The sequence below is a fragment of the Micromesistius poutassou genome, assembly GCF_964030765.1.
Source record: "Micromesistius poutassou genome assembly, chromosome: 3".
NCBI classification, from domain to species: domain Eukaryota; kingdom Metazoa; phylum Chordata; class Actinopteri; order Gadiformes; family Gadidae; genus Micromesistius; species Micromesistius poutassou.
The window spans coordinates 3,976,448-4,001,688 of record NC_140273.1 but is presented as its reverse complement, the minus strand read 5'-3'; the positions used below and the strand labels follow the sequence as shown (position 1 = coordinate 4,001,688).

Below are 25,241 nucleotides of genomic sequence, written 5' to 3'. Positions count from 1 at the left end.
TGGATTATTAACTTTTTAGTTTGTTTTATTTTTTTTTTCTAATTTTGTAACAAGAACCAAATGCAAAGTTGAACAAAAGCATTGTGAAAACTAAAACCTGGTTACAAAATACATTTCATTTTTATATCCAGTCACCAACGTCCGTTCCAACGTCACAATCTCAGAATTGCAGTAAAATTACAGATCTTAACTTCTGCTTCACAATCAAGGTAATGTACAGATTTATTTTCAATTCGATGAGCATTTAACAAACAAGCCAAACTGGATAGTGCTTTGAAACTGAACTCTTCTTAACCGACGTGACCTTGAATGGGATCCACCCCGACACAAACAAAAATAAGAAAAAAAAACAGCATAACATATCTACTATATGGCAGGTAATGACACGCACACATTAACATAGCATTACAAAATATAAAAACCTTATACATATCAGGAACCTCGAGGGAACAAAAAACAAAGTAGTTAATGGGAGGTCTTGCTTTGAAAACGACCACCTTTACCGATGCGCTTTAAAATGTCCCAACGTGTATCCGTTCCGACCGGAAGAAGCACCAATACATTCTGATCCAGCGGGGAAACGATGACGCATATGCACAGCCAGGGATTAAAAAAAATGGAATCTAAAAAACAAGCCAAGAGGGGACTCTACTCTGGCACTCTCTCTTGAAACACGGGCATACCAAAAGTCTGCTATAAAACTGGGGACTGGGGAGGGGAAGTTCAACAGGGCGGTTAGAAAAGACGAGGGAATGGTTGCGGCGTACAGTGGGCTCTGATGGTTCTTGTGCTAAATATTTTGTACAACTCTACACATGGACAGATGTCCACCACGAGAGAATAGATACACTTTACTATTTGATGCGGTCTAGTGTGTGTGTGTGTGTGTGTGTGTGTGTGTGTGTGTGTGTGTGTGTGTGTGTGTGTGTGTGTGTGTGTGTGTGTGTGTGTGTGTGTGTGAATAAAAGCTTGTTATTTTCTCCAATCTCAAACGCGTCCCTTCTCAGTGGTGTGGAGACAGTCCGTCAATACTGCATCGTTAGCCAATTAGAATCCCCCCCCTCCCCGCGGAGCCCCGCCCCCGGTGTCCTGTGGTGACCAATGGCACGGCGCCCTGGAGTGTGGCTAATGGGCTGAGTGGGTGTTTGGACTGGGATTCTGGGAGGTACATGCCGTGTCGTACAGGGCTCCCCGGGGCGAGGCTGAGTGGATGGGGTGGGTGGTGGGGGGGGGGGGTTGCCAGGTAACACAGGTCCAGGATAAGGTGGTCCGGTTAGCCGTGGGTGGTGTCGTCCTCCACAAAGTCTTTGGCCTGCTCCGCCGAGATGACGTCGATGTGACTCACCTGGGAAAGACACGCGCAGTGAACACACACACACACATGGAGAATCGACCAGGGACAGAGACCTTCAACTGCCCGGTCGTAATGAACGGTGAATGGTCAATTACATACTGCCACTTAAAAAATGTACTCAGCATTGTGGAGCGTCTTATCCAAGCTATCTTTGAGATATACAGGGAATGGTGTAACATTGCAATTGCAAGTGCCTAGCACTTGTTTCTATGAACTTCCTTACTGTGACAGCGATATATCGTTGTTTCTCTTTCTTCTGGCAAATGTACTTATTGTGGCTAAATGTAAATGTTAATGCGCTGCATTTAACCAGTGCTTTTATAACCATTGGCAACTCAAAGTGCTTTAAAATATCGCCCAACATTCACCAATTCATACATATGTTCACAAACAACAGCATGTCAGCCATTCAAGGCAACAGCCAGCTCGTCGGGAGCAGTTAGGGTTAGGTGCCTTGCTCATGGGCATCTCGACACTCACCATTCTTCTGACAATAAGTCGTTTTGGATAAAAGCGCCTGCTAAATGCCCTGAATGTCATGTCGATGTTATATCGTTTAGGCAAATTTTCAATTGGCCTATTGTATCGAAATAATAAATGGAATGCCGTGAATTATCAAGTAAAACGTTGAATAAATATGACACACGGAGGATCTTCCGTGTGTGACCAGAGGTGGTGCTGGTGGGTTTGAGTGGGGGAATCTCACCTTGTTTCTGAACTTGACACCATAGAACTTGTCTGCCGACTCCAGCAGCTCCGGTCTGAAGGTGGTGGTGATGAACTGGGCGTGGCCGGCCAGCTCCACGATCATGTCTGAACACCGAACAACCAAATCATAGGTTAACATCCGTAATCACTCAGACTTCGACACAACACTAAACGATTCACTACCTCCGTTAAGAAAAAGGACGCCAATCTAAAGAGATATTATCCACACTTGCAACTAATACCTAAAACAACAGAGGAGCTAGGTGCATTATCACATATATCTTTTTTGTATTTTTAGAGCCTGGCCTTCGTCTCGCTCCTTGCATGATGTCACCCGTGTTATGCCTGTATGTTATACACGTTTGTGGGTGTGAATCTAGGTCTTTGTCATGCTGCTTGCATGGTGTCACAGGTGTTAAGAATGAAGTGAACACATCAGTATATCTGTGCTACACACGGTGGTGGGTGTGCGTGGCTGGTTCCCCACATCGAGCCCTCCTCACCTGAGACAGCCTTCCTGTGCTGGGCGTCCAGTGCCTGGTCGATCTCATCAAACAGGTAGAAGGGGGCGGGGTCACACTTCTGGATGGCGAAGATGAGGGCCAGGGCTACCAGGGACTTCTGCCCTCCGGACAGCTGCTGCATCTCCCTCATCTCGCCCTGCTTCCCTGTGAAGGACACCTGCACGCCGCCGCCAGCACACACGGTCAGACAGACACGGCGAGGGGACCGGGCGAAGGTCATACACTCTGTGACTGCCACCCCATCAACTCAGTGTCCCACGAGGAACCTTCAGTGTGGAGGAGCGCCGTCGACTCAATACAGTATTGTTATTATTGTTTGTTTTTTGTTATTTATTATTTTTGTTTATAAACTGAGTGTGTTGTATATGTGCATGCATGTAGGCCTATGTATGCAGATAGGCATGTATGTATGCATGTGTCTATGTTGGTGGAGGGAAGGGATATACAGACATTCTGTGTACAGTTTGTTGATTGCTGTATACCCATCCCCCCCAAAAAAAAAGATATAAAAAAAAAAGATTGGTTGCCGTGGCAACAAAAGACGAGGGGCCACGCCTACCCTGATGCCGACACCGGTGAAGTGGTCCACGGAGGGCACACTGCTCTGGGAGCCAGAGCCCTTCTCGCCGTCGGCCCCGCCCTCGCTCTCGTCCTGGGACTGGCTGCCCTCGGCGTCGCCTTTCTTCATCACCAGGGTGGCCTTGCCCCCCGGCACCAGCTTCTGGAACACCTCGCTGAAGTTCTTGGACACCTGGGTGGGAGGGATGGAGGGCATCGGGGGACATGAGGAGAGGGTGTTAACGTTACAGAGACGGGGGTGGGGCGGGGGGCTTGTGAACAATACTAGATGGTTTGTTTAAGTGTCCCTCGATCTTTAACTGTTTTGCTTTGCGGTGAGGGACCAGGGACAGCAGAAGTAACAAATCAAATGTGCACTACCGTTGTTTCGTTAGTGCACCTATTTTTGTGCTGTGACGCAACTGTTAAAATGTCTAACCTCTCTCAGTCTTTCTGATTTCGGAGTAAAAGCATTTCGTAAAATGACTCAATCATGAAAGACGAGGAAGGCCAACAAATGGAGCAGGCCGTCTCCCAACTGGAACATAGGGAAGGGGTCCTGGTGAATAGTGATACTGGGGGTTGGACGGACTCCTTGGTGGTGGCTGCCAGGGCGGTGGGGGGAGGCGAGGACAGTCTGGCGGGAGCAGCGGCCTACCTGCTTGAAGGTGAGCTGGATGGCCTCGTATTTGCGCAGCTCCAGGACGTTCATGAGCTCCATGATGGACTTGTGGCCCCGGTCGAGCTCCTCCTGGCGTTTAATCAGCTTCTCCTTCTGCTCCGAGAAGTTGACGAACTGGTCCAGGGCCTTTTTGTTGACGTGGCTGTACTTCTTCAGCTCTGTGTTGCACTGCTCCAGCTTCCGGAACAACTGCAGGGGGAGAGGGGGGGGAACAATGGTTGGGTTTAGTAACATGTGTTGAATTGGGAAAAAGGCGGGCCTCACATTGAAGCAGCAGCAGAAATTCAGAGATTGTCGATGTTTTACAAATGACGAATACAGCCATAGTACATCCAAAGTATGAATGGTCCATCGTATTCATCAAATGAGATCGTCAAGAGAGCTTTCATCAAATGTCCTTTCATCAAATATCATACTGTCTGTTTTTAAATTGGTTAATTTGACTATACAAAATAGAGATAATAGATATAAGAGATAAGAGATAATCCTTTAATGTTAATAGTACGGGCAAGGATTTGCATCTATATAACTAAACTGCTTTTGTCAATCATCCAGATCTTATCTAAAAACAGTAGAAACATATTCCTGAACCGGCATCAACAATAGCCTGCCACCCACTAGCTCTCCCATCATCCCCTACAGGACCAGACAACGATAACGGCAGTAACATGGCCATTACACTGCGAAAGCCAGCTGTGAAACATTATGCCCCATTATAAATATCAAACCACATTTCAAAAGAGCCATTTATTGTTCTATTCATATCTGGAGATTGAGTTACGAGCTAAAACTGGCTGGGTTTGGCCTAGGTGCGATACTTTTAAAAAGGCACTAAAAATGCGAGGCACCGTTTTACATTAGTGAATAGCGGTGGGTGAGCGCGGTTACAAGTGGTGTTGATTATGTTTCCACCCCGGATCCACTTTGCAATCACCGCCCGCCCCCCCGTCACTGCCCACGCCTGGCAGTGGCATTGTCGTGCACAGAGAGACTCGACTGAGTTTCGAGTGTTTATTGGAAACCGGCAGGCTATTTATAGCCCTGCTGAAGGATGGAGATGACAGAAGATGGGAGATTCAGGGCCAAACTTTCACACTTCACAGACGGAGACAGACATGTGGGCACCCACACACTCAGACACAAAAGAGCCACACTTTGTCTACCCCGCCACCGTCTGCTGGCGGTACCTCGCTGAGGAGATCAGAGACAGTGAACTATATCTGACTGAGACGGTGAATGGCGTTATGTAAATATCAACCCCTCCTTTGGATTATGAATATTGTGTTCATTTATCTCAGTGTGAAATCAAAACCAGCCAACCAAGACACGAATATGATCAGCCACAGAAATGTTTCATCACCTAAAAACAAATTCAAAATTTCAGCCGTGGCACTAGTTAGAATTATGCAATTTGCAGTATGCCAATGTGTCAGGAAAAGAGAAAGGCACATCTCTCACTCAAGATTAGAATAGGGGTCTAGAGTGAGAGTAAGTCTGTGAGTGAGTGAGTGAGCGTTAGCATCTGTTTGAGTGAGAGTGAGTTTGTGCGCGAGTGAGCATCTATTTGAGTGCGAGGGAGTCTGTGAATTAGTGAGTATGAACACCTGTTTGATTGTGAGTGAGTTTGTGAGTGATTGAGCAAGCGTGAGCATATGTTTGAGTGTGAGGGAGTCTGTGAATTAGTGAGTATGAACACTTGTTTGAGTGAGTCTGTGAGTGAGTGAGCGTGAGCACCTGTTTGAGTGTGAGGGTCTGGTACTTCTCGAAGGCTTCCTGGGGCAGCGAGCCCAGCTCCCGGATCTTCTTCATGCACTCCTCCTTCTTCTTCAGCAGCATGCCCTGCCGGTTGGTCATCTTCTCCAGCTCCTTGGTGTCGTGGTTGATGGCGTCGTTCTGCTCCTTCTCGATGTTCTTCCAGCGGTCCATGTTCTTCAGGTGGTCCTTGATCTCCACCTCGTTCTTGTCCACCAAACCATCCAGATCTGCGTTGGGAGTCAGATGGGGTTGGGTTAGCAAGAGGCATGTAGAAAGAAAGGTCTGAATTTATCATGGAAGTGGAGCTACGTTTTACTTGACATTACAAATAAAGCGTTGAAAAGCTGAAACTGACATGATTATTAACTATGAGATAATGTTGTTAATAGAGTCGAGAATAGAAAAGAGAAATGCAGACATTGAGACATGCACTTTCAGTGCTTTTGAGAATCCATACTAAAGATAAACAGAATGTGAGTTGAGTCTGGCTACAGTTACAATTTTTCAGTTTGAGTTTGCAAGTCGTTTCTGGCATTTAATTAAAATGCCAGAAACGGGGGGGGGGGGGGGAGATAAAAAATAGGAAGATGAAAAGCAAAACGTCTATTTTGGTTTTAAAATGACATGGGTTCGGAGTGGGAATCACAACTTGTGCATCCCCGCTGCGTACACGCAGGTCTGGGCTGGCAGAAGGGGCGTGTGATCCAAGCGCGTGGCTCTCCGTGTGGATGCTGACGCAGATGATAAATCTGGCCTTATAAAGGCTGCTGCCTGGCCTGCGTCGATCCTGAGGTATCCTTGAACCTGAGCTATTCCATCACTTCCGGTCCCTGCGCTCTACTCAGTCACTTTGGACGAACAAACCCCTCTCCTGCATGACTACACGGTGGGTGGGCGTGTGAGCGGTGTCCGCACCCACCTTCGGACCGGGCCAGGGTGTCTTTGACACGTTTGTTAATGCCGTCCAGCTCAGAGGTGGTGGCTGTGAGGACCGTCCCTCCCTCGGTTTCACGCAGCTCGTTCAGCTCCTGTGGCGAGACACAAAGGCGACATTAGAGAAGCAGAAGGTACAGACTTAAGAAGACAGCAGTGTACAGTCCCATGGTGCAGGCGTCAGAGTCACACATAGCTAGAGAAGGATCTATCTTTGAAAGACTCTTCATGGGATTTCCATTTAAGGCATCACATTTTTTATAATGAATATTTTTACAAAATAATGAAAATGTCTAATTATTCAAATGATATCTAAATGATATTTACTTATACCAGAGTGTAGGTAACAAGTGCGATGTCTGAGGGCACATGATGATGATGTGTATCCCCTCCATACCTGCTCCACTTGGTCCAGACGTTTCCTCAAGTTCTCGTTGAGGTAGGTCTCCACCCTGGTCATGATGCCCTCCAGCTTAATCCTCTCATTGAGCAGCTGCCTGTTGTCCTGTAGTCACAAACGCACATTTACATTTAGGGCATTTTGCAGACGCTTTTATCCAAAGCGACTTACAATAAGTATATTTGTCATAAGAAGTGAAGCAATATATCGCCGTCGGTACAGTAAAGACATTCATAGAACCAAGTGCAAGTACTAACAATGGCCAGGCTAACCCCATTCCCTGTATACAGCAGTGATAGCTAGCTACTGCAGATGCTACAACTAAGTACATGCTACACAACATGCATACACAACACAATTACGTACATGCTACACAATTATGTACAATGAATGAATACAACCTGCATTAAGTGCATTCATAAAGTGCCAGGAAGTACAACAAACAATAGTGCAACAGACAAATAAGGGACTGAATGGCTATGTAGAGTCTAGGTGAACTCTGAACAGGTGGGTTTTTAGTCGTTTGTGAGTCGGGAGCTGGTGAGCGACTCTGCGGTCCTGACATCAGCAGGGAGCTCGTTCCACCACTGTGGTTCCAAGATAGAGAAGAGTTGTGATTTAGCTGATCGACCTTTGGTTGCTCTTAGCGATGGTGGTACCAGACGTCCAACTGAGGTAGTTGAGTGGAGGGATCGAGCTGGGGTGTGTGGTTTGACCAAGGCTTGGAGGTAGGCAGGGGCAGTTCCATCGACTGCCTTGTATGCCAGTACCATCATCTTGAATCTGATGCGGGCTACTACAGGGAGCCAGTGGAGGTGGCAGAAGAGGGGAGTCACGTGGGAGAATTTAGGTAGGTTGAACAAGAGGCGCGCTGCCGCGTTTTGGATACGCTGCAAAGGTTTAATAGCAGAGACCGGGAGACCAGCTAGGAGCGAGTTGCAGTAGTCCAGGCGGGAGATGACCAGCGCTTGGACTAGAAGCTGAGCTGCTTCCCTTGTGAGGAAGGGCCGTATCCTGCGGATGTAGTGCAAATCTGCAGGATCGGGCCACTGCGGTGATGTTGGCGGTGCAACATAACTGGTTGTCTAGTACCACACCAAGGTTTCTGGCAGTTGGAGACGGAGATACAGTGATGTTCTCGACAGTGACCAGTAAGTCCAAGTGAGGGCAATCTCTCTCTCTCTCCCGGTATTAGGAGGAGCTCAGTCTTGTTGAGGTTAAGGTTAAGCTCAGGTGATGGGCAGTCGTCCAAGTGCTGACGTCTGCCAGACATTCAGATATGCACATTGCAATCAGGGCTTTGTCAGAGGAGGGGAATGAGAGGAATAGCTGGGTGTCATCGGCATAGCAGTGATATGAAAAACTGATGTAATTACAGAGCCTAGAGATCTGGTATAGAGGGAGAACAGAATAGGCCCCAATACAGAGCCTTGAGGGACACGAGTGTCAAGTGTGCAAGGTTTGGACAGGGAGCCATTCCATGTGACCTGATAGGTGCGATTCAACAGGTAAGATGTGAACCAGGATAGGGCCGATTTAGCAAGGCCAAGTTCGGCAAGAAGGATCTGGTGGTTCACCGTGTCAAATGCTGCGGACAGGTCGAGGAGAATGAGAACCGATGAGAGGGACGAGCGCTTCCTTTCAATGGCCTGGGGAAACCAGTAGTTCAATGTGGCTCACTAATTTACACACCACACACACACACACATACACACGTGTAAGCGGTCGGTGTAGAAGGACCTGTGTTTACCAATACTGCAGCACGAGGCATCCATAGCACTGTGTCAAAGGAGGACAGTTGCATAAGGTTTGCCTGTGGAGGACTTGCGGGGGAGTAACCGAGCAGAGGAGAAACGAGAGAGAGAGGAGGGTCGGGAGGGCTGCACTGGGGAGATCCCACGCACAGACCAGGCCACCAGCCATGCCTCTATCTTTAGTCTGCCCTTTACTTCTCTGTGTACATGAGATGGTAATGTAGGCATTTTAGAGTGCCGCAAATAAATACAAAGAAAGTAGCCATGACGGTTTGGAGCGATAGAGTGGGCAGGAGGGTCAGTTTGAAGATGTAAATAGCATATCATGGGGAGAGGGGCCTTCGTGTTGGAAAATAAGACTCAACGGTGTGGGAGGAGAGCAGCTGCCCTGCAGTACCCCATTGACACCTATAGGGGGCAGCAGACGCCATCACAAAGCTGATGCACAGCACTGCAGCTACAGCCCTTGTTTTGCATTGGTTGCTCCAAATATTACAAGAGACATGCCATTAAACTTCATTTTAGAGCCCGGGTTTCTTTTAGCTTTGATCCTTATCAACACCCAGCTTGAAGTTGGGACATCACAAAGCTCTTGCCAAACGCCAAGTGGAATAATGAGGCTGATGACTCCATTTCAAAGTAAATTATTCATCAAATAATATAAAAGGCTTTGGAGGATTCATTCTTCGTAGGCAAGCCGGATACTGTAATTCCGCTGATAAACGTGCAAGGTAATATAGACATTGGCAGAAAAAAACAACAAAGGGTGGCTTTCTCCCACTCAGAAGGCGGTAATTACGTTTACTAATTACCGACATGACGTGAATGGCCCACCAAGGGGACTCTGCTTATTAATTGGGACTCTGCTTATAAATTTAAGTTTTACGGTATATGACATGTGGGGGTAGCACTGTGCAGATGGCTGTGTAGAGTAAATATGTGCAGGGACAAGACAGACAAGAACGGGCTTAGGTGGTGGGTCCTCTCTCCCCCATGCCTACCTGCTGGAGCTGTCGGATCTCGTCGTTCAGGTCGTCCACACGCCGCTGGTCCTCCAGGGTGAGCTGGGAGAGCAGGTCTGTGCCCAGCTCGGCCTTCAGTGACTCCCGGGTGGACTCCATGGCATGCAGGCTGGCCTCCAGACTCTGGAGACTGCGTTGCTGCCAGGGGACATCGCCAGGGAGGAGAGGGTTAGAGAGCGGCTCCAGGGTTGTATTTTAACCATGAACAACTTTGCAGAGCATACACATTTAATAATAATTATAATTTTTTTTATTAATTATTACTTTTACTAGTTTAACAGTATTTCTTTTGTGAACATGTGATGATATAGATTCAAAACACTATTCGTTCCAAAGGGGCAATTTTCAGTGTTGTGACTTCATATTGCCTAAACCTTCCTTACCCAAAGAACCTTGCTATGATAATTAGCTACGCATTCAATACGGTCCACACCACTGTATGCATCTTCTGATCGCTACACTCCCTACCCACCGGGACCATCAGCGAAGCGGTGTGTCGCTTTACCTTGGGCATGTAGGTCTTCTCGGACTGTTGCCTCTTCTCCTTGAGCATCTTCATCTCTGACAGGATGCTGTCCCGGGACGCCTTGAACTTCCTCTGCTGGGTCTCGATCTGCTGCATCTGGTTCATCAGCTGGTCGATCTCGTTGTTGATACGTGCAGAAGGACGTTAAGGAGGCTAGATGGCTGAGGGATGAGCTGGAGGATCTATTTCCTAACGACCTATTGGGTTGACAAAGTGCTTTGCCTGCGAAAAGCAGTGCTGAGGCTGCTGATGAAACGGCTTGTTCACTATGAGCTTAATACCTGGTAGTGAGTGTTGAACTTGAAAGCAACTGCAGTATGAATCATTGGACACCATTAGCAGTGTTTTATTTCGGTGGGCATTAATCACCCTGCCTGAACTTAATTTAAAATCTATTACTAACATTGTCGCCATTACTAACCTTTCCAGAAGATGCAACAATAACGCTTTTCCCCTCCTATCCATTATCACAATTATCATCCATCCAGTTTCAGAATATTTACTCATTTCTTTTTGACACATCATGCTAATTTTGAATTAAAGCAGCTTTGGGTAAGATTTGAGAGTTGTGAAGAGAGAGTGAGAGCAGGAAAGAGCAAGATATGGAAAGTAAACAACCCAAAAAATGTCCCCTCCCTCACTACATTTCTCCATCATTGAGAAGTATAGCATTTCACTCACATGTGATTAACAGGCCAGGTGGATTCCCCAAACCAATCAGACAGAAGTTGCCCTGATTGGTCAGTTATGAGCTGGGTTTGAGAGCCGTTCTGCAATCTAAATTGGCTCATACAGTGTTATGCACATTCGACTGGAATTCAGAGCTAATTTCAGTCACTAATAGCTGACAGATGGCTTTGCCATTTCTCACTAATTACATTCAAATAATAGCTCTTAATCTCGACTACAGCACCTTTACATGGCGTGTATGGGAGCCTGGTATTTACCATTTAACTGAGACATCACCAGTGGCCAGGGAACCCGTAGTGGCATCATGTCAGCGTGTTACGGCAGTGAACTACGAGGGAAATTCTCGGCAGCCATGCAATTGGGATTAATGATGATTAATGGTTGTTTACAGGAAGAATCAATAGTAAATCAGCACGGGGATAATGTGATTTGACTCCCTCTGTCAACGTTATGACATTAAGACATTAGGGAGAGCTGCATGCACCAATTAGGCGGATCTCACATGCAGGCTTATTGATTCCTTGGGACAAATGAAAAGGTGGACTGGACTGCTCAGCCGAGCTTTGGAGATTTAGCAGGGCTCAAGATACACTATTCAATCAATTAATCAGCGGTTGTATTGATTCGATGATGCAAGTGGTGACAGGAATGTACTTGATGGGGTGGAGCAGCCAGGGGAGATGAAAAGGCTATTGGCTGAATTCCCTGGATTAAACAGATCATATATTTTTTAAGGAACCTCTTTTCTCGGACAACCACTTGATGAGAAAGGTAAACAAAGATGATTCCCACTCGAACAAGTTGTAATGGAGCAATTGCACAAAAACAGCATTTCAAAGAAAACCAAAGCGTTAACGACGTAGTACTTGTGTGAAAGATCCATACAAATGCAACAGACTTTCCCTGTGTTTCTCTAGGCACAGATTCAACAACCCATGCATAAATGGAACATTTGTCCATTGTTTTGGACACAGATAAGACTAATCAGATCCGAAACAAAAGCACCTTGTGTCAATTTTTCCAGCCTTATGGGAACCAGCAACCGACTGGTGCATCGGTCTCCCCAACAGTGTTATCTAAAGCCGAAAGGTAAGGCGCGCACACACACGCTCGCTGCATTTTCCGATGGATCTGCGCTCTGACTCACCGGCTACATCACTGAAGGACCTTTGTCACAGGGAGCCAGCTGTCAGTTCTCATCCTGCCCACACAACATCCAGTCATCACCAGGTGCGCCCACTGGCCGGCCAACCACCTGTCACGACGGCTGTGAGCGTCAGCGTACAAACAGGTGTGCGCAACATTTGATAAGAATGCACAGTCGGAAGCGGTCTCCAAATACAATCCTGCGGAGGCCGCTCCCCAGCCGCAGCCCGCCCGCGGCCGGTGCCTCAACCGCTGAGTCACGGAGGTGACCTTTTGCAAAGCATCACGTAGTAATCATCGTGCGCCTGCCCCCGTTCACTAACCTCAATGATATCAGTGCTGCACACTGGCCGGGGGGCGAGGACGCAGTATAAACAAGACGGGTTGCGTTTGACTTCTCATCTTTAGACACGCCATCGTGATTTGCATCACAGAGAAATCCCTTGCGGTTCGAATGCTGTTAGGGTCGCGTTTTTTTTTTTGTTTATTTTCTTCTCCTTGTTACCATGACAATATAATCTCATCAAAGCCCTGCTTCCCTACCAAGTGGAACTACCAATGTTAAATAGTGTATCAATTGGAGTAATCTCTGATACAGCAGTCCTACTTTATTGAAGCAGAACTTCTGGGGGGAGACGGCAAAGAGCCTGGGCTGAAAACCAAAAACTGAAAGGGCACAGGTACACCTTGTTTCCTGTCTTGTTACAGAGACATTCTACAGGGATTTACTAATTAGCGCGAGTTGGAGTACGATTTTAGAAGGGTTACGATTTGATTACGTATATTTCTGCAATGGACAGGAATGGACAGTGAAAGGATATGTTCAATGTTCCTGCGCAGGTTCTCGTTCAGCTTGGCCTCCAGCTCGCCCAGCTCCTCCTCCGCCTTCCTCATGTCCTTCTGCAGCTCCAGGCGGGACTTCCTGGTGTCGTAGTAGCCGCCTGTCAGAGCCCCGCGGTGGCTCACCTGGTCGCCTGGGAGAGGCACAGGAGGCACTCGTTAGAGACGGAGGGGGAGTTCCATGGATCGATGAGATGAGGAGCCAAATTAAGCGAAATGTGGTCCAAATGAACGCCAAAAAATTGATTCCATTAATCCATTAGTGGATTCAATTAGGGAAAGGTCGTGGCTACTGCTGCGTGAATTCCTGCTTAAAATGTCCTCTCTTTTCTCAGAGATGGAAACATTAACTTGGCCGCGGGTGACATGACGAGCGTTTGCTCCGTTTCAGAAAAAGGTTATGGCTAAACGATTAATTGATTTAGTAATGAAAAGCGAAGGGTTAAAACCCATTGTTTTTCTGAATGAGCTCCCTGCTGATGTCCGCAGAGTCGCTCACCAGCTTCTGCAAGAGACTCAATACTCACTTGTTCAGAGTTCACCTAGACTCTGCATAGCCACCCCCTCCCACCCCTATTGTATGTTGTATGTCCTTGCACTTAGAAATTGTTGGTGCTTGGCACTTCCTTACTGTACCGACAGGGATATATTGTCTTTTCTCGCTCTTCTGACAAATGTATTGACAGTCGCTTTGGATAAACGCGTCTGCTAAAATCCCTGAATGTCAATGTAAGTGTAAAAGTTTTTCCACCATGGAGGCCCGCTGCTTACCCTCCAGAGTGATGCAGTCCATGGTGAAGGCCCTGGCCAGCTGGGTGGAGACCTCCATGCTGCGGCAGATCAGGGTCTTTCCAAACACGTGCTTGAAGGCCTTGTCAAAGGGGGTGCTGTAGCGCAGCTTGCTGATCATAGGGATGGCGTCCTAGTAACGGAACAAAGGACGGTTATGAAGTCATTCTCCTGGACGTTCCTCGAGGAGAAACTATGCAAATATCCACTCACTAACTCCCACCCAAAATCACAGTTCAGACAGCTCACTAGTGGCTCAAAACACTAGTGTGCTAACCTGGGTCTGTAATAATCAGGTTGGTACACCTTGTATCTCTCTCTCTCTCTCTCTCTCTCTCTCTCTCTCTCTCTCTCTCTCTCTCTCTCTCTCTCTCTCTCTCTCTCTCTCTCTCTCTCTCTCTCTCTCTCTCTCTCTCTCTCTCTCTCTCTCTCTCTCTCTCTCTCTCTCTCTCTCTCTCTCTCTCTCTCTCTCTCTCTCTCTCTCTCTCTCTCTGCTCCTTACGTTGGTCTCTGGGTAGGCGGTGTCCCTGACGTCCAGCTTGGTGAGGGGCAGGAACGTGACCTCGCCCGGCAGGTTCATCTTGTTGAACTCCATCAGGATCTTGGTGCTCACCTCATCCGTCTCCACAATGTGGTAGAACAACCTGGAACACATGGGAATGGGGGATGCTTGGATTAGCCAGAGTCACCCACTGCTATAGAGATGAAGTCAGGAACCGTTGACATTAAAGATTGTCCGAAACCATACCTTGAATAAAGGATACACACCAAATATACGTAGCAGGTTTTGAATGGTGTGTTTCTGTTGTTCCAATTTGATATATTATGAATGAATCTTGAGGATATATTAGTTTCCATTCTGTCATCAGGGCAGAGTTTAAACTAGGGCCAATGTGTGTTGTGTTCCGGTGGTGGTGCAGACAATAACAAAAAAACTTGCCTGGTACCAGCAGTGACCTCAACACAGGTGTAGAAGGCTGGCTCACACTCAAAATTGTTCATGACGATGCCATGGTAACCGTTGATCACGTGCTGGTTGATGCCCTTGCGACGGAAGTGCTCAAGAACCTTATTGATGCTGTCGATGCCGTTCAGGATGGCCTGGAGAGGAGGGGAGGACCACAGAGGATCAATACAAAAATCTTATAAAATCATTAACCAGACTTACTACTGATCAAGGTGAACCATATCTTAGCATCTGCTAATATGCTTTTCCTATACGAGTGGCTGAACAGAGTTGTCAGTGGAAGAGATTTCTTCTACATCGATTCAGGGCACACAAATGACAAAATGGCTGGACAGACATTTCCGAGCAACACTAGTCTTATCGTATTGTGCAGCATAGCCCCCAGTGGACTCTCACTAGAACAGAGTATGAGTCAGATAGGCCGCGTCACAGAGTGAAATGAAATGCTAAACATCAATGTCCGGTAAGCTCCAAACGGCGTCCTTTCATCTCTCCCCAACGTAATTCAGAAGTGATATTTGATTGATGTCTCCCCAGGAGGAGCGGTGGCTGGACGACGTGGCAGAGAGAAGGGTGACTCATATGTAAACGGATATGTAAATCTGACTAGCTAGAGGAGGTGGAGTGGTGGAGACAGATGAGTGACTCCATTTGATATTCATCTTCAGACCGCTGGCCGTGTACACTCATCGAGTCACAAACCGAGGTGATTCTACCTAGCCGGCACTCAGGCACACTCTTCCCTGGGGCTCGATTCATCTCGGTAACATGTCCTCCAGATAGACTACAGTTCTATTTATGTAAATGATAGAAACAAGGATAAACAAGTTATATCGCATAGGGAAATGAGAGCATGTGGAAATCCCTATTTTCGTTATTCTGTCAACCTGAGCGATGAGACTGGGTCGGGGATTTCAGTCTTCCGATATGAATCCTCCCACCCTTACTGCCGTTGTAGCCACGGTACAATTACCAAGAATAATGACATGCATTTTGGAAATGGCAGCTATGCATGTAGACGGGTTATGAAAGCAGACGTTATGTAACGGAGCCCCCAGACGCAGACAGACCTTGCCAGTAGCGGCTCTGAGGAGCTGCTGCTTCTTCTCCAGATCCTCACGCTTGGCCGCCAGGGCCTGCTGCTCTGCGTTCTCCTCACGCCACAGGTAGCTGGAGAGGAGCACACGGTCACACACTGGTAAACGTATGTCAGCACAAGCCATCCTAGCACAAGCGCTAGGGAGTCCTGGGAACATGCATCATTGGAGCAAATGCATGTGCAAAGAAAAATACAGTGCTGAATATTGGATGATTACATTTTGAATTCATCAGGTATGATTTTAAAAAACTGTGCGTGCTACTGCGCATAAATTACGGTATATGCACCAGTGCTGCACCTGGTATTTTTTCTTTTTTAATATATTCTTGCAAGTATCTTATCTATTACAGTACAGTACTGTATCAGTGCCCTGTACCCAGAACCTAAACATCAAGTCTGAATGATTTGTGTATCCATCTTTACAGGTTGCCCGCTGTGTCATCCCCACCATTGCTTTATCCCTCTCCGTTACAACTAAATCCTCTTCAACCATACCGCCCCACACAGACCTAACAGAACAGGAACTCTAAAACGCATCCTAGCTTCAGGCAATGTGCTCAAGCCGCTGAAGGAAGGCATGGGGACATGCACATTAAAGTCTGTGCTCCACAATAGGACAAAAGGTTTCCAGGCCTAGACAGTACATGACTTTAAGAAATGGGACAGAGGAACCTTTCATCGTAATGCTATTGGGCTGGCTGACTCATCTGAATGGACTGACGTACATTGGGGAAAGGGACGTTTGATAAGGCAGACTCCTGGGAGGAGGAACGGTAAGGAGAAAAAGCAAAGGCTTACTTTCTTTCGCTCTGCAGTTCATCCTTCTTGTTCTTCACTTCGTAGTACTTCTTGTCCAGTTCCTCCACGCGGGTCTTCACCTCGTTGAGATCTTGATCGAGTTTCTGCAGACGCATGATCAGACATGCACAATTTGAGTCTGCTGGTTCTTCTGCTTGTAAGGGTGAACCCATTTTAACAGTGACATACAAAACACATTGTGTGGCAGTACATTTTTTAATCTGAAAAAATGCTTGTTTTTAACATTTGCTTTTGCTAGGATATCATGGTTTATGTGTTGTGTAATTCTTGGGCTGTGTATAAGATGTAATAGCTATAATTTGCAACTCCACTACAGGTGCTTGTGAGCAATACTTTTCAGTGGCGGTGAAACGGGAGAGGGGGTGTTTTTTTGGGGTTGTTTATTCTTCAAATCCCAACTCGCACATCCAAACTGTAGTCATAGTCATATTCAAAACCTTTTAATCTTTGATCTATTTCAGAGTGAGGAGGGGAGTCTAAGTAGGATAATGAGTGTTTATATGAATCACTACTGACGTTGTACTGCTCCAGATTCTTCTCCTTGTTGGTCTCCGTGTCCTCTAGGTCTTTGTGGATGGCCGTGATCTGCCTCTTCTTGTCGTTGATCGCCTGGTCAAGGGACTTGAGCTCCTTCTTGATCCACTTGTCCCTCTCCTCCTTGGAGGTGAACTGGCTGCCACGGCCCTGCTTGGCGTACAGGTCTGTCCTCTCCTGCGTTGCCTGGGCCAGTCTGGGGGGAAGGAGACCATGTCAATGGAGGCTGAGAGCAGGTTGGGTGCAAAGACCATTTTAATGCCAACGTGTCCATTGTCTTTGTGTTAGGCCTGTATGTGTGTGGTTCAGTCATTTACTGAAATAAGCAGTGACAGGTTAGATAAAAGCACTATATAAATCCAAGGCCATTTACTGTTTAATAGCATGCTGCTGTGCCAATCTTTGCAGATCCAATTACAGATCCATTTGCCAATGTTTAAAGAGACCTTTTCTCTTGTGGACATCAGGCTCTGTAGCAATGTTTACCCATAATGTTGTATATTTACAGAAATCAGGACGGCCATTAGGTGTATTTGTATTGTTGCCATGCATTTGAAGCGTGGACACCATTTTGCAGCCATTTAGGGCTGCAGCAGGACTGCTGTGCAGCACAACACTGCATGCCTGTTGACATCTCTCCGGTCTCGCTCACTCCCAGGTTATTCATTCCAAGTGGGCTCTGCATGACTCATCTGGCACTAGTCGCTCGGGGGTGTGGGTGAGTCATTGCTACCTGGCGATGCCCCGCTCCTCCTTCTCCTTCACCATGTTGAACTTGGGCTCCGTCTCCTGCAGCTCCTTTTGCTTCTCCTCGATCTTCTCCAGGAGCTTCTGGCGTTCCTTCAGCAGACGTTTCTGGAGGAAAGAGATGAGCCAGGGATGGTTGGTCAGAGGTAAACTCATGCAAGGTTTTTCGTGAGGCATGGAAAATTATTTCCTTTCTATGGTTAGAAGCTATTGGTTCATGGAACTGAATGGTTAATATTGTAGCATACATTAAATAACTCACATAAATAGTTTGTCGATTCCAATGAGCTTTGTGGTTAGATTTAACAGTAAAATATGATAGACAACTACGTTACGTTAATAGACAATGGTGGAGAATGGGGATATGGGATAATTCGAGAGGAAAAAAGGAATAGGAGGAGACATTTTGGTAAATTAGCAAACTATACCAAAACGCTTCCAAAATGTTTCTCCATAATAATAAGGCGCAGGTCCAATCACGTCTTCACAAAAATTATTCACTTCTATATTTAATTGTAATCATGTTGAGTGCGTCTCAACTCATCTACCGACAATATATTTTGTTAGAGCCCGACCGATATATCGGCTGGCCAATTTTATCGGCAAATACTGGCTGATATATCGGCGTATGAGTTTGCCAATATAACAAGTTTGGATTTATTAACATTATCACCTCTTTATGAATCATCTACTCTGGTGGTTGAAACTCTAAGCAGAGCACACCTGTGTAAAAGCTCCCAACACTAACAGTTTTACATCATGTTCTGTGTGAAGGTAAGTAGCTCCTCCCCATTCAGATAATTGGTTCCTTTAGCTCTGGGTTTTAATATGATGTTGCTTTGGCCTGAAGCATTGCTGCAGGGTGAGCAGCAAACCCCAAGAAACTGCACCACCCCCAGAATACCATGATATATATTTAAACATGTATCAAGAACAAAGGCTGATATTTATATATTTTGATTATGACCGAAATATATATATTCTTTACTCCCCAATAACGGCATCTGCCCTAAAATCCAGTATCTGCCGGGCTCTAATTTTGATACATCTCCAAATGTATATCCTGTACAATAATATTTTATGAAAGGTTGGACATACATGGTCAAAGTCAGTCCTGTGATTTTGCCCTGCAGGTACATTTCACAGAAAGTCATTATTTTACAGAGTTGCCCATTATCCCAGCAGGGTGAGTTTTAAGATGCTGGCAGAGCGGAGTCATAAGCCCAGACGGCGGCAACAACCCTACGTTTTATCCTTAATAACCACTGTTCAGCTTCATTCACCATCCACCATGACATGAGCTTTGGTAGAAATACTATGACGCATGTCTGCCCTCATTGTCCATTGCCCTGCTCTTAGAGACCCCCGCCTCCCCACGTCAGCACTGCCTAGGTGGGCCTCAGCTCAACATTCAGCACGCGTGCCACTCAGCACAGTCCACATACAGGCAGAGCCAGTAAACCATAATGATGTACGATTCATCCTGCTTCTACAAACCCCCGCACAACCATGCTCTCACACATACACACCCCCATTCTCACACACACACCCACAGAACTATGCTCTCACACACACACACACACACACACACACACACACACACACACACACACACACACACACACACACACACACACACACACACACACACACACACACACACACACACACACACACACACACACACACACCATATGGAGGATGCGTCATGCCAACTCTGCAATCAGCCAGCATAATGCAAGGAGAGGAGCACTATTTCAACATGAGCATTCAACCTGTAATTTGGTGAAAATGAGTTGCAAATATATCACAGGGATGGTCTCAATAATTATGTTGTTATACAAGGTTTGAGAGAACATTATCTAAATTCAACTCAATAAGGCCAAGTGCACAAGAACAAGAACCCTCTCCAAAAGGAGAGCGAACCGAACGTAACGAGGGAGTGAAAGAGGAGAAGCTGGGGCGTCGCCAGAGCAGCGTCACGTGTGTCCTAGTGACGCAGACGGAGGCTCCCGTACCCTCTGTTCGCTGTTGCCTGCTGCCTCGTCCTGCAGGTCCTTGGTCTTCAGCTCCAGCTTGGTCCTCTGCTTGATCTGCTCCTGGCGCTCTGCCCCCAGCTGCTCCCGCTCCTCCCTCATGGCGGAGATCTTGGACTTGAGCTCGCGCACCACTCGCTCTGTCTCCTACGGTCAAAACAAACAAAACGCCAATGATCAGGCGGGGACGATGAGGTTAGGTCACCCGGTACTGTTGCTTTGTGGATGCAGACATGGAATGCTTAGACATAAGGTGGTTTGTGCTGAAGAGCTAAAGGGCACACTTTACTGTGGCTTTGTGGAAGGCTGTGCAGTGCCTGGAAAGGAGGAAGGCTGTTTATGGTGTGCACAGTGTAACCCAGGGTCATTCTGAACAAGGAAATTCTTTGGACATGACAGCAAAAACTTAGTTAAAGGAATATAAATAAAAAAATTAATCAATAAGGGCAAAAAGAAAAAAGAAATGTGCAAAGAAAATGTCAGTCTTGAAGGAAGTGGGAAGAGGTTGCATCGTTCCTTACCTCAACTTTGTCCCGTGCGTCCTGCTGGGCGTCACGCAGCTGTCTAGATTTGTCTCCACACGTCTCCCTCTTGCTGGACAACTGAAGGAACACACCAGGAGATGAACACAAATAAATCACATTGACTATCTCATTCTCAAAACATTTTTAATTTAATCATAATACCATCACTACTATGAAATGACTCGATTATCACTCAACTGTTGACTGCTGCCAATATTACAGCCTAGTAAAAAAAACTAATAAAAAAGGTAACTTCCAACACTACCGTTTACATTATCATGCAATAATAGTTTCATTAAAGTAGCACGTTTTCAAATACATGTGCATAATTACTTGTTTTTATATGCAATGTATTATGTGACCGTATGTAAACCATATGTATGCCTTCACAACAAAATAACTCAAAAACTGAGTTCATTATGACCTCTTGTAAAAAATACAATTTAAATGAAAAAAGGTTCACGTTGCGTATCGTGACTTTTCATGACAAAAATCATAAAATGTTGCGACATTGTGATAGATATCGTGACCATTGCGATGATCCTTGTCATGATGCTTTGTTAAACCCCTACTGACTATAAATACCCTGCCAGCTTCTGAGACCACACTCCCCCATATTTACCTCGTCTAGTTTGGCCCGAGTCTCGTTGAGCTCCTGGTTGTAGATGGTGTACTCCAGGGCTCTCCTCATCTTGTCCCACTTCTGGTACTGAGCCAGCTCCTCCTTCTCGTCCTCCAGGGTGTGCAGGCGCTCCTCAATGTACTTCAGCAGCTCATTAATCTTCTCTCGCTTTCCCTCTGAACACACACCCACAGACTCATTATAGTTGATCGACATTGCTAGTACCAGCTGTACATTATAAGGAGCTGTAATTGCTTGTTTAACTTTCAATACATGTCCACGCGTCATGTATTCATGTCAAAATTAACCATGGCGTTGGCCATCGATCATGGTGAATTGGTCTTACCCGTCTCCTTCATGAGCGAGATGCTCTCCTCTTTGCGTTCGTCGTAAACTCTGGTCCCAGCCACCTCTCGGAGCAGCTTCAGGCGCTGAGAGTCAGGAGCTGTGGCCATTTGGTTGATCTACGTGCAGCACACAGATAATAGGTTAACCCATGATAATGGCTACCGTCATTTCTGTCCATCGACAGAGACAACTAGTAAATGCATTTCCTGAAGAAAATGCATGCTGTAATGCAAAGCGAGGTTGAAAATATGTTTTAATATAGCCACATAGATTAAGTCGTAAAGAAATGTTGAATGGCTTAAATCAAATCGAGTTCAAAAGTCTAAAGGGAGTAAACAATGTAAACATGCAGGTAAGTTTGAAATGGTTGAATCAATCTTAAAAAGTTTAAAATATTTAAAACATTTCAATAGTAGCATGCGATTCCAAGCTAATAAACCTTTTAAAAGCTTAATGAGTCTCTAGGTGAACATTTTTGGAAGGAGTAGGGTCCCAAAGACCCTACCCTTTTTAGAGAACAAGAAAGAAAGAAAGAATAAAGCCTAAGAATAACAATAGTTGAGCGCTGCTTTGAGCACTCAACTTTAAGTTGTTGAAGGGCCCGGATTATGCCACCAGGTGTGGGTGTAATTAGCCATTTGAAAATCGAATTATTCCTGTGCCTTAGTGACATCAATAGTGATGTCACTATAATGTATATGGATAGATAAGCAACTTTCACTACAATCCACTGTGTAGGCTGGTAGACTGATCTATCTAGCATCCCTCTCCCATTTGTCCCATTTGTGTCACAGCCCAGTGAAGGGCAGATTTTCAAAATGGCTTGTCATGGAAAATCACACTTGCACCTGGGGATAAAACAGGGGCCCTTTTAAGAGATTTAGCGGCAGGGGTGCCATTTCGCCTCTCACCTTTCCTTGCTTGACGATGTAGTAGGGGTTACTACGGGAGAAGCCGGCACTCTCCAGGAGGTTCATGACATCATTCTTACTGCAACGGCCACACATGTCACATGGTTAACTACATGGACTCAGGGCCGGTAATTTCCCCTCATTAAAGATACAGCGTTTTTCCCAGCAGCCAGCAGAACTTACGTGACCATCTTTTTATCCAGAAAGTACTGGTCCTTTTTGGCGCCGATGACTCGACGGAGGGAGACTTCTTCTTTGTCAATCTGTCCAGAGCAGAGGGACCAATCATCAACAGGAGGAAAAAGCCTCCCGGGGTTAGGTGATTACATCAGACCCCACAGTAGATAGCGTGATTATAAGCAGTGTACAAACATCCTGCCATCACTTCCGTTATGTAAGAACTATGCAGAGGTGTTTACTGACTCAAACACCTGTTGAAAACCAAAACGAAATATAGAGCTTTTAACGTTTTTTAAAAGCCAACGGTAAATTGCTAGCCTATCGATGTGAAACTTAACTGCCAAAAAATGATTTTATATTTCATTTGTCTGTTCACTAGATGCCACTCAATTCTACACACCGCACCATTTGTGTGTTGTGGACACACAAATGATCAACAATCCATTAGGCTACAACTAAGTATTGTGGACCAGAAACTGCGATCAGGCAGCTTGATTCTGGCGGCAAGGAAAGACGGCTCTTGTGCAACATAAGGGCCCCCCAAAACATTAAGACCCACCACAACATAATAAGCACAGCATAAACAGGATTAAATGTAATCACTAACACAAGTGTGAAATAATTTGGTTTACCTCCACAGAGCCCCACATAAAAAGTAACCCTTATGCAATTTAAATGTACCACTTTTTAGAATTGTATAGGGGCTTGACATTTATGAATTTAACAGATATACATATTTTTTTAATAATGCGAGATATATTTACCGGTAGCCGATTGTCCGAGTTGTCAAAAATAATCTCGACAAAAGCAGAGATGACGCGAGGACCGGTACCCTCCTAGAGTGAAGAGAACATACATTGTTTTCTTTAACATGGTGATTAAATCTTCAAATTCAACTTAGAAACTATAATGAGATGGATCTATAGATAAAGATGGATCATTGTAGACTATGTTAACAACAATGTATAAAAATATGTTTTTTTTATTTATTGTTGTTATTTAATGTATTGTATTGTTTGTTGTTTTTGAATGCTAAAAAGGCCAAATATCCCCTCACTTCCATGCCAAACCAAACCAACATTGACAACTATTAACAAACATTATGAAAGGCAAGCCAACAAAGGTCTTATTTAATATCGGCCAGCACAACAAATGTGTAATATTGTACTATAAACAGAACAATAGCTCTATTGAACGCTTAATACTGTGTACTTACGTGGAGCAGGGCCAATCGCTGTTCTGGGCGAAGGTGGCTGAATTCATCGCTGAGCACAAACTGAATAGCTATGGAGAAGTAATGGAGACAACACTTAGCTAATGATGGATACATTGCCAATGAAACAAAAAAATCATGCATTGATGTTTGGCTTAATACATACCATAGAAGAAGTTACTTTTCCCGGATCCATTTCTCCCAACTGTTAAAAGACAGAAGAGACGACTCAGAAAAGCAGAATCATTTGACATTTGCATAAGAACATTCCCTTGCATTTCCATATTGGCAATAAACTATTTGGAGGCTATGATACAGTTATAGACATAGGATAACTCCAAGAGGTAGACAATAGTGACAATACATTGGTGTAGAATACAGTTGCGATGGAGATTTGAGTCATTGTAGTCCTAAAGCTTTATTACAACATTGTTTACAACCAGATATACTCACCGATGACATTATGTTTGGGACTGAAGGGATCTACCACCGTTTGGTCCCTGTAACTTCGGAACCCCTGGATGATGACCTGCAGAACAATTCAAACAGGTATTAAGGTCAAGGCTTGAAATGTGGAGGCTTAATGTGACCCTCAGACAAAATATTTCCCCGTTTCCACCTGAGACACCATGAAGGAAGACTCAAGTCTCCTCTACACATGACGGGTCTGTCTCAATGGATCTACTAGGGTCAAGAAGTAATTTGTGGGATGATTATGGAGTCAATGTGCAGTGCTGTCGGATGGACAGAAACACACACACACACACACACACACACACACACACACACACACACACACACACACACACACACACACACGTTGAGTACGTCGGCTTGTTCAGAGTAACGTGAACGCTTGGACAATGTTGAAAGCTAGACGGCTAATGCATTATTTTTTACGTACACAATCATGTAGGCAATCCCTCGTGCCCTTTATGTCACGTTTATTATCGGTGTGGGGAAGGTATCGGTGAATAAATATCCCTAACAATCCACCTGTTTGCACTGCCAGGGCCACTCTGAACGCTCGCGATCGGACCAAGCTAACCCGCGAGAGGGGGCGGGCAGTTCAAAGCGATGCTAACCCGTTAGCCTAGCTTAGCCCTACAAGCATGCTACTTTTGTGTACCAATGTGAGAGCTGTCTTAAATCGTAGATCTAAAGAGATATACAGTTACGGAGAAACGTGTGTATAACCATACAGAAATAGTGCAAGAAAAACGAGCAATACAATGAGCCGAGCTAACAGTCTGTCTGCAGCTAGCTTTAGCTTACCTGTTTGATATACATGGTCGTATGGTCGGAAACTCCTGTTCCAACTTGGAGATAAACTCCCTTCTTCTCGAAAGGGAGAAGGGGGAAAATGTAGTTGCCCAAAATTGATCGCAATTAACAGTAATAGCCGTCCTAAAAATACGGAATTATTTGGGTCAGGCAGAATAACATGGAAAATGGCGTCGGGGGCGGGATGAGGTGGAATATACCACTTTGTGTATCCTACGTGGATCAAATAATATCGTAAAGTTATGGCAATTGAGCGAACTCATTTATAAATAACTC

The 25,241-nt window shown here is 45.6% G+C and overlaps 1 protein-coding gene across 1 annotated transcript; it reads right to left on the bottom strand.

The window, feature by feature from the left end:
- smc3 (structural maintenance of chromosomes 3) lies at positions 1 to 25,097 on the bottom strand. The gene is made up of 29 exons (XM_084465201.1): positions 24,957 to 25,097; positions 24,135 to 24,210; positions 23,848 to 23,886; positions 23,685 to 23,752; positions 23,233 to 23,304; positions 22,472 to 22,551; positions 22,289 to 22,367; positions 21,376 to 21,493; positions 21,030 to 21,205; positions 20,405 to 20,485; positions 19,866 to 20,030; positions 17,834 to 17,955; positions 17,083 to 17,296; positions 16,546 to 16,649; positions 15,719 to 15,818; positions 14,622 to 14,782; positions 14,184 to 14,325; positions 13,664 to 13,814; positions 12,874 to 13,026; positions 10,196 to 10,347; positions 9,670 to 9,828; positions 6,912 to 7,019; positions 6,501 to 6,609; positions 5,561 to 5,808; positions 3,803 to 4,015; positions 3,146 to 3,337; positions 2,566 to 2,743; positions 2,061 to 2,167; positions 1 to 1,345 (listed from the first exon to the last, which is right to left on the bottom strand). Exons 1-29 carry the CDS (start codon positions 24,969 to 24,971, stop codon positions 1,274 to 1,276), a joined length of 3,654 nt encoding a protein of 1,217 aa, XP_084321327.1. The 5' UTR covers positions 24,972 to 25,097; the 3' UTR covers positions 1 to 1,273.
- Positions 25,098 to 25,241: the final 144 nt, after the last annotated feature.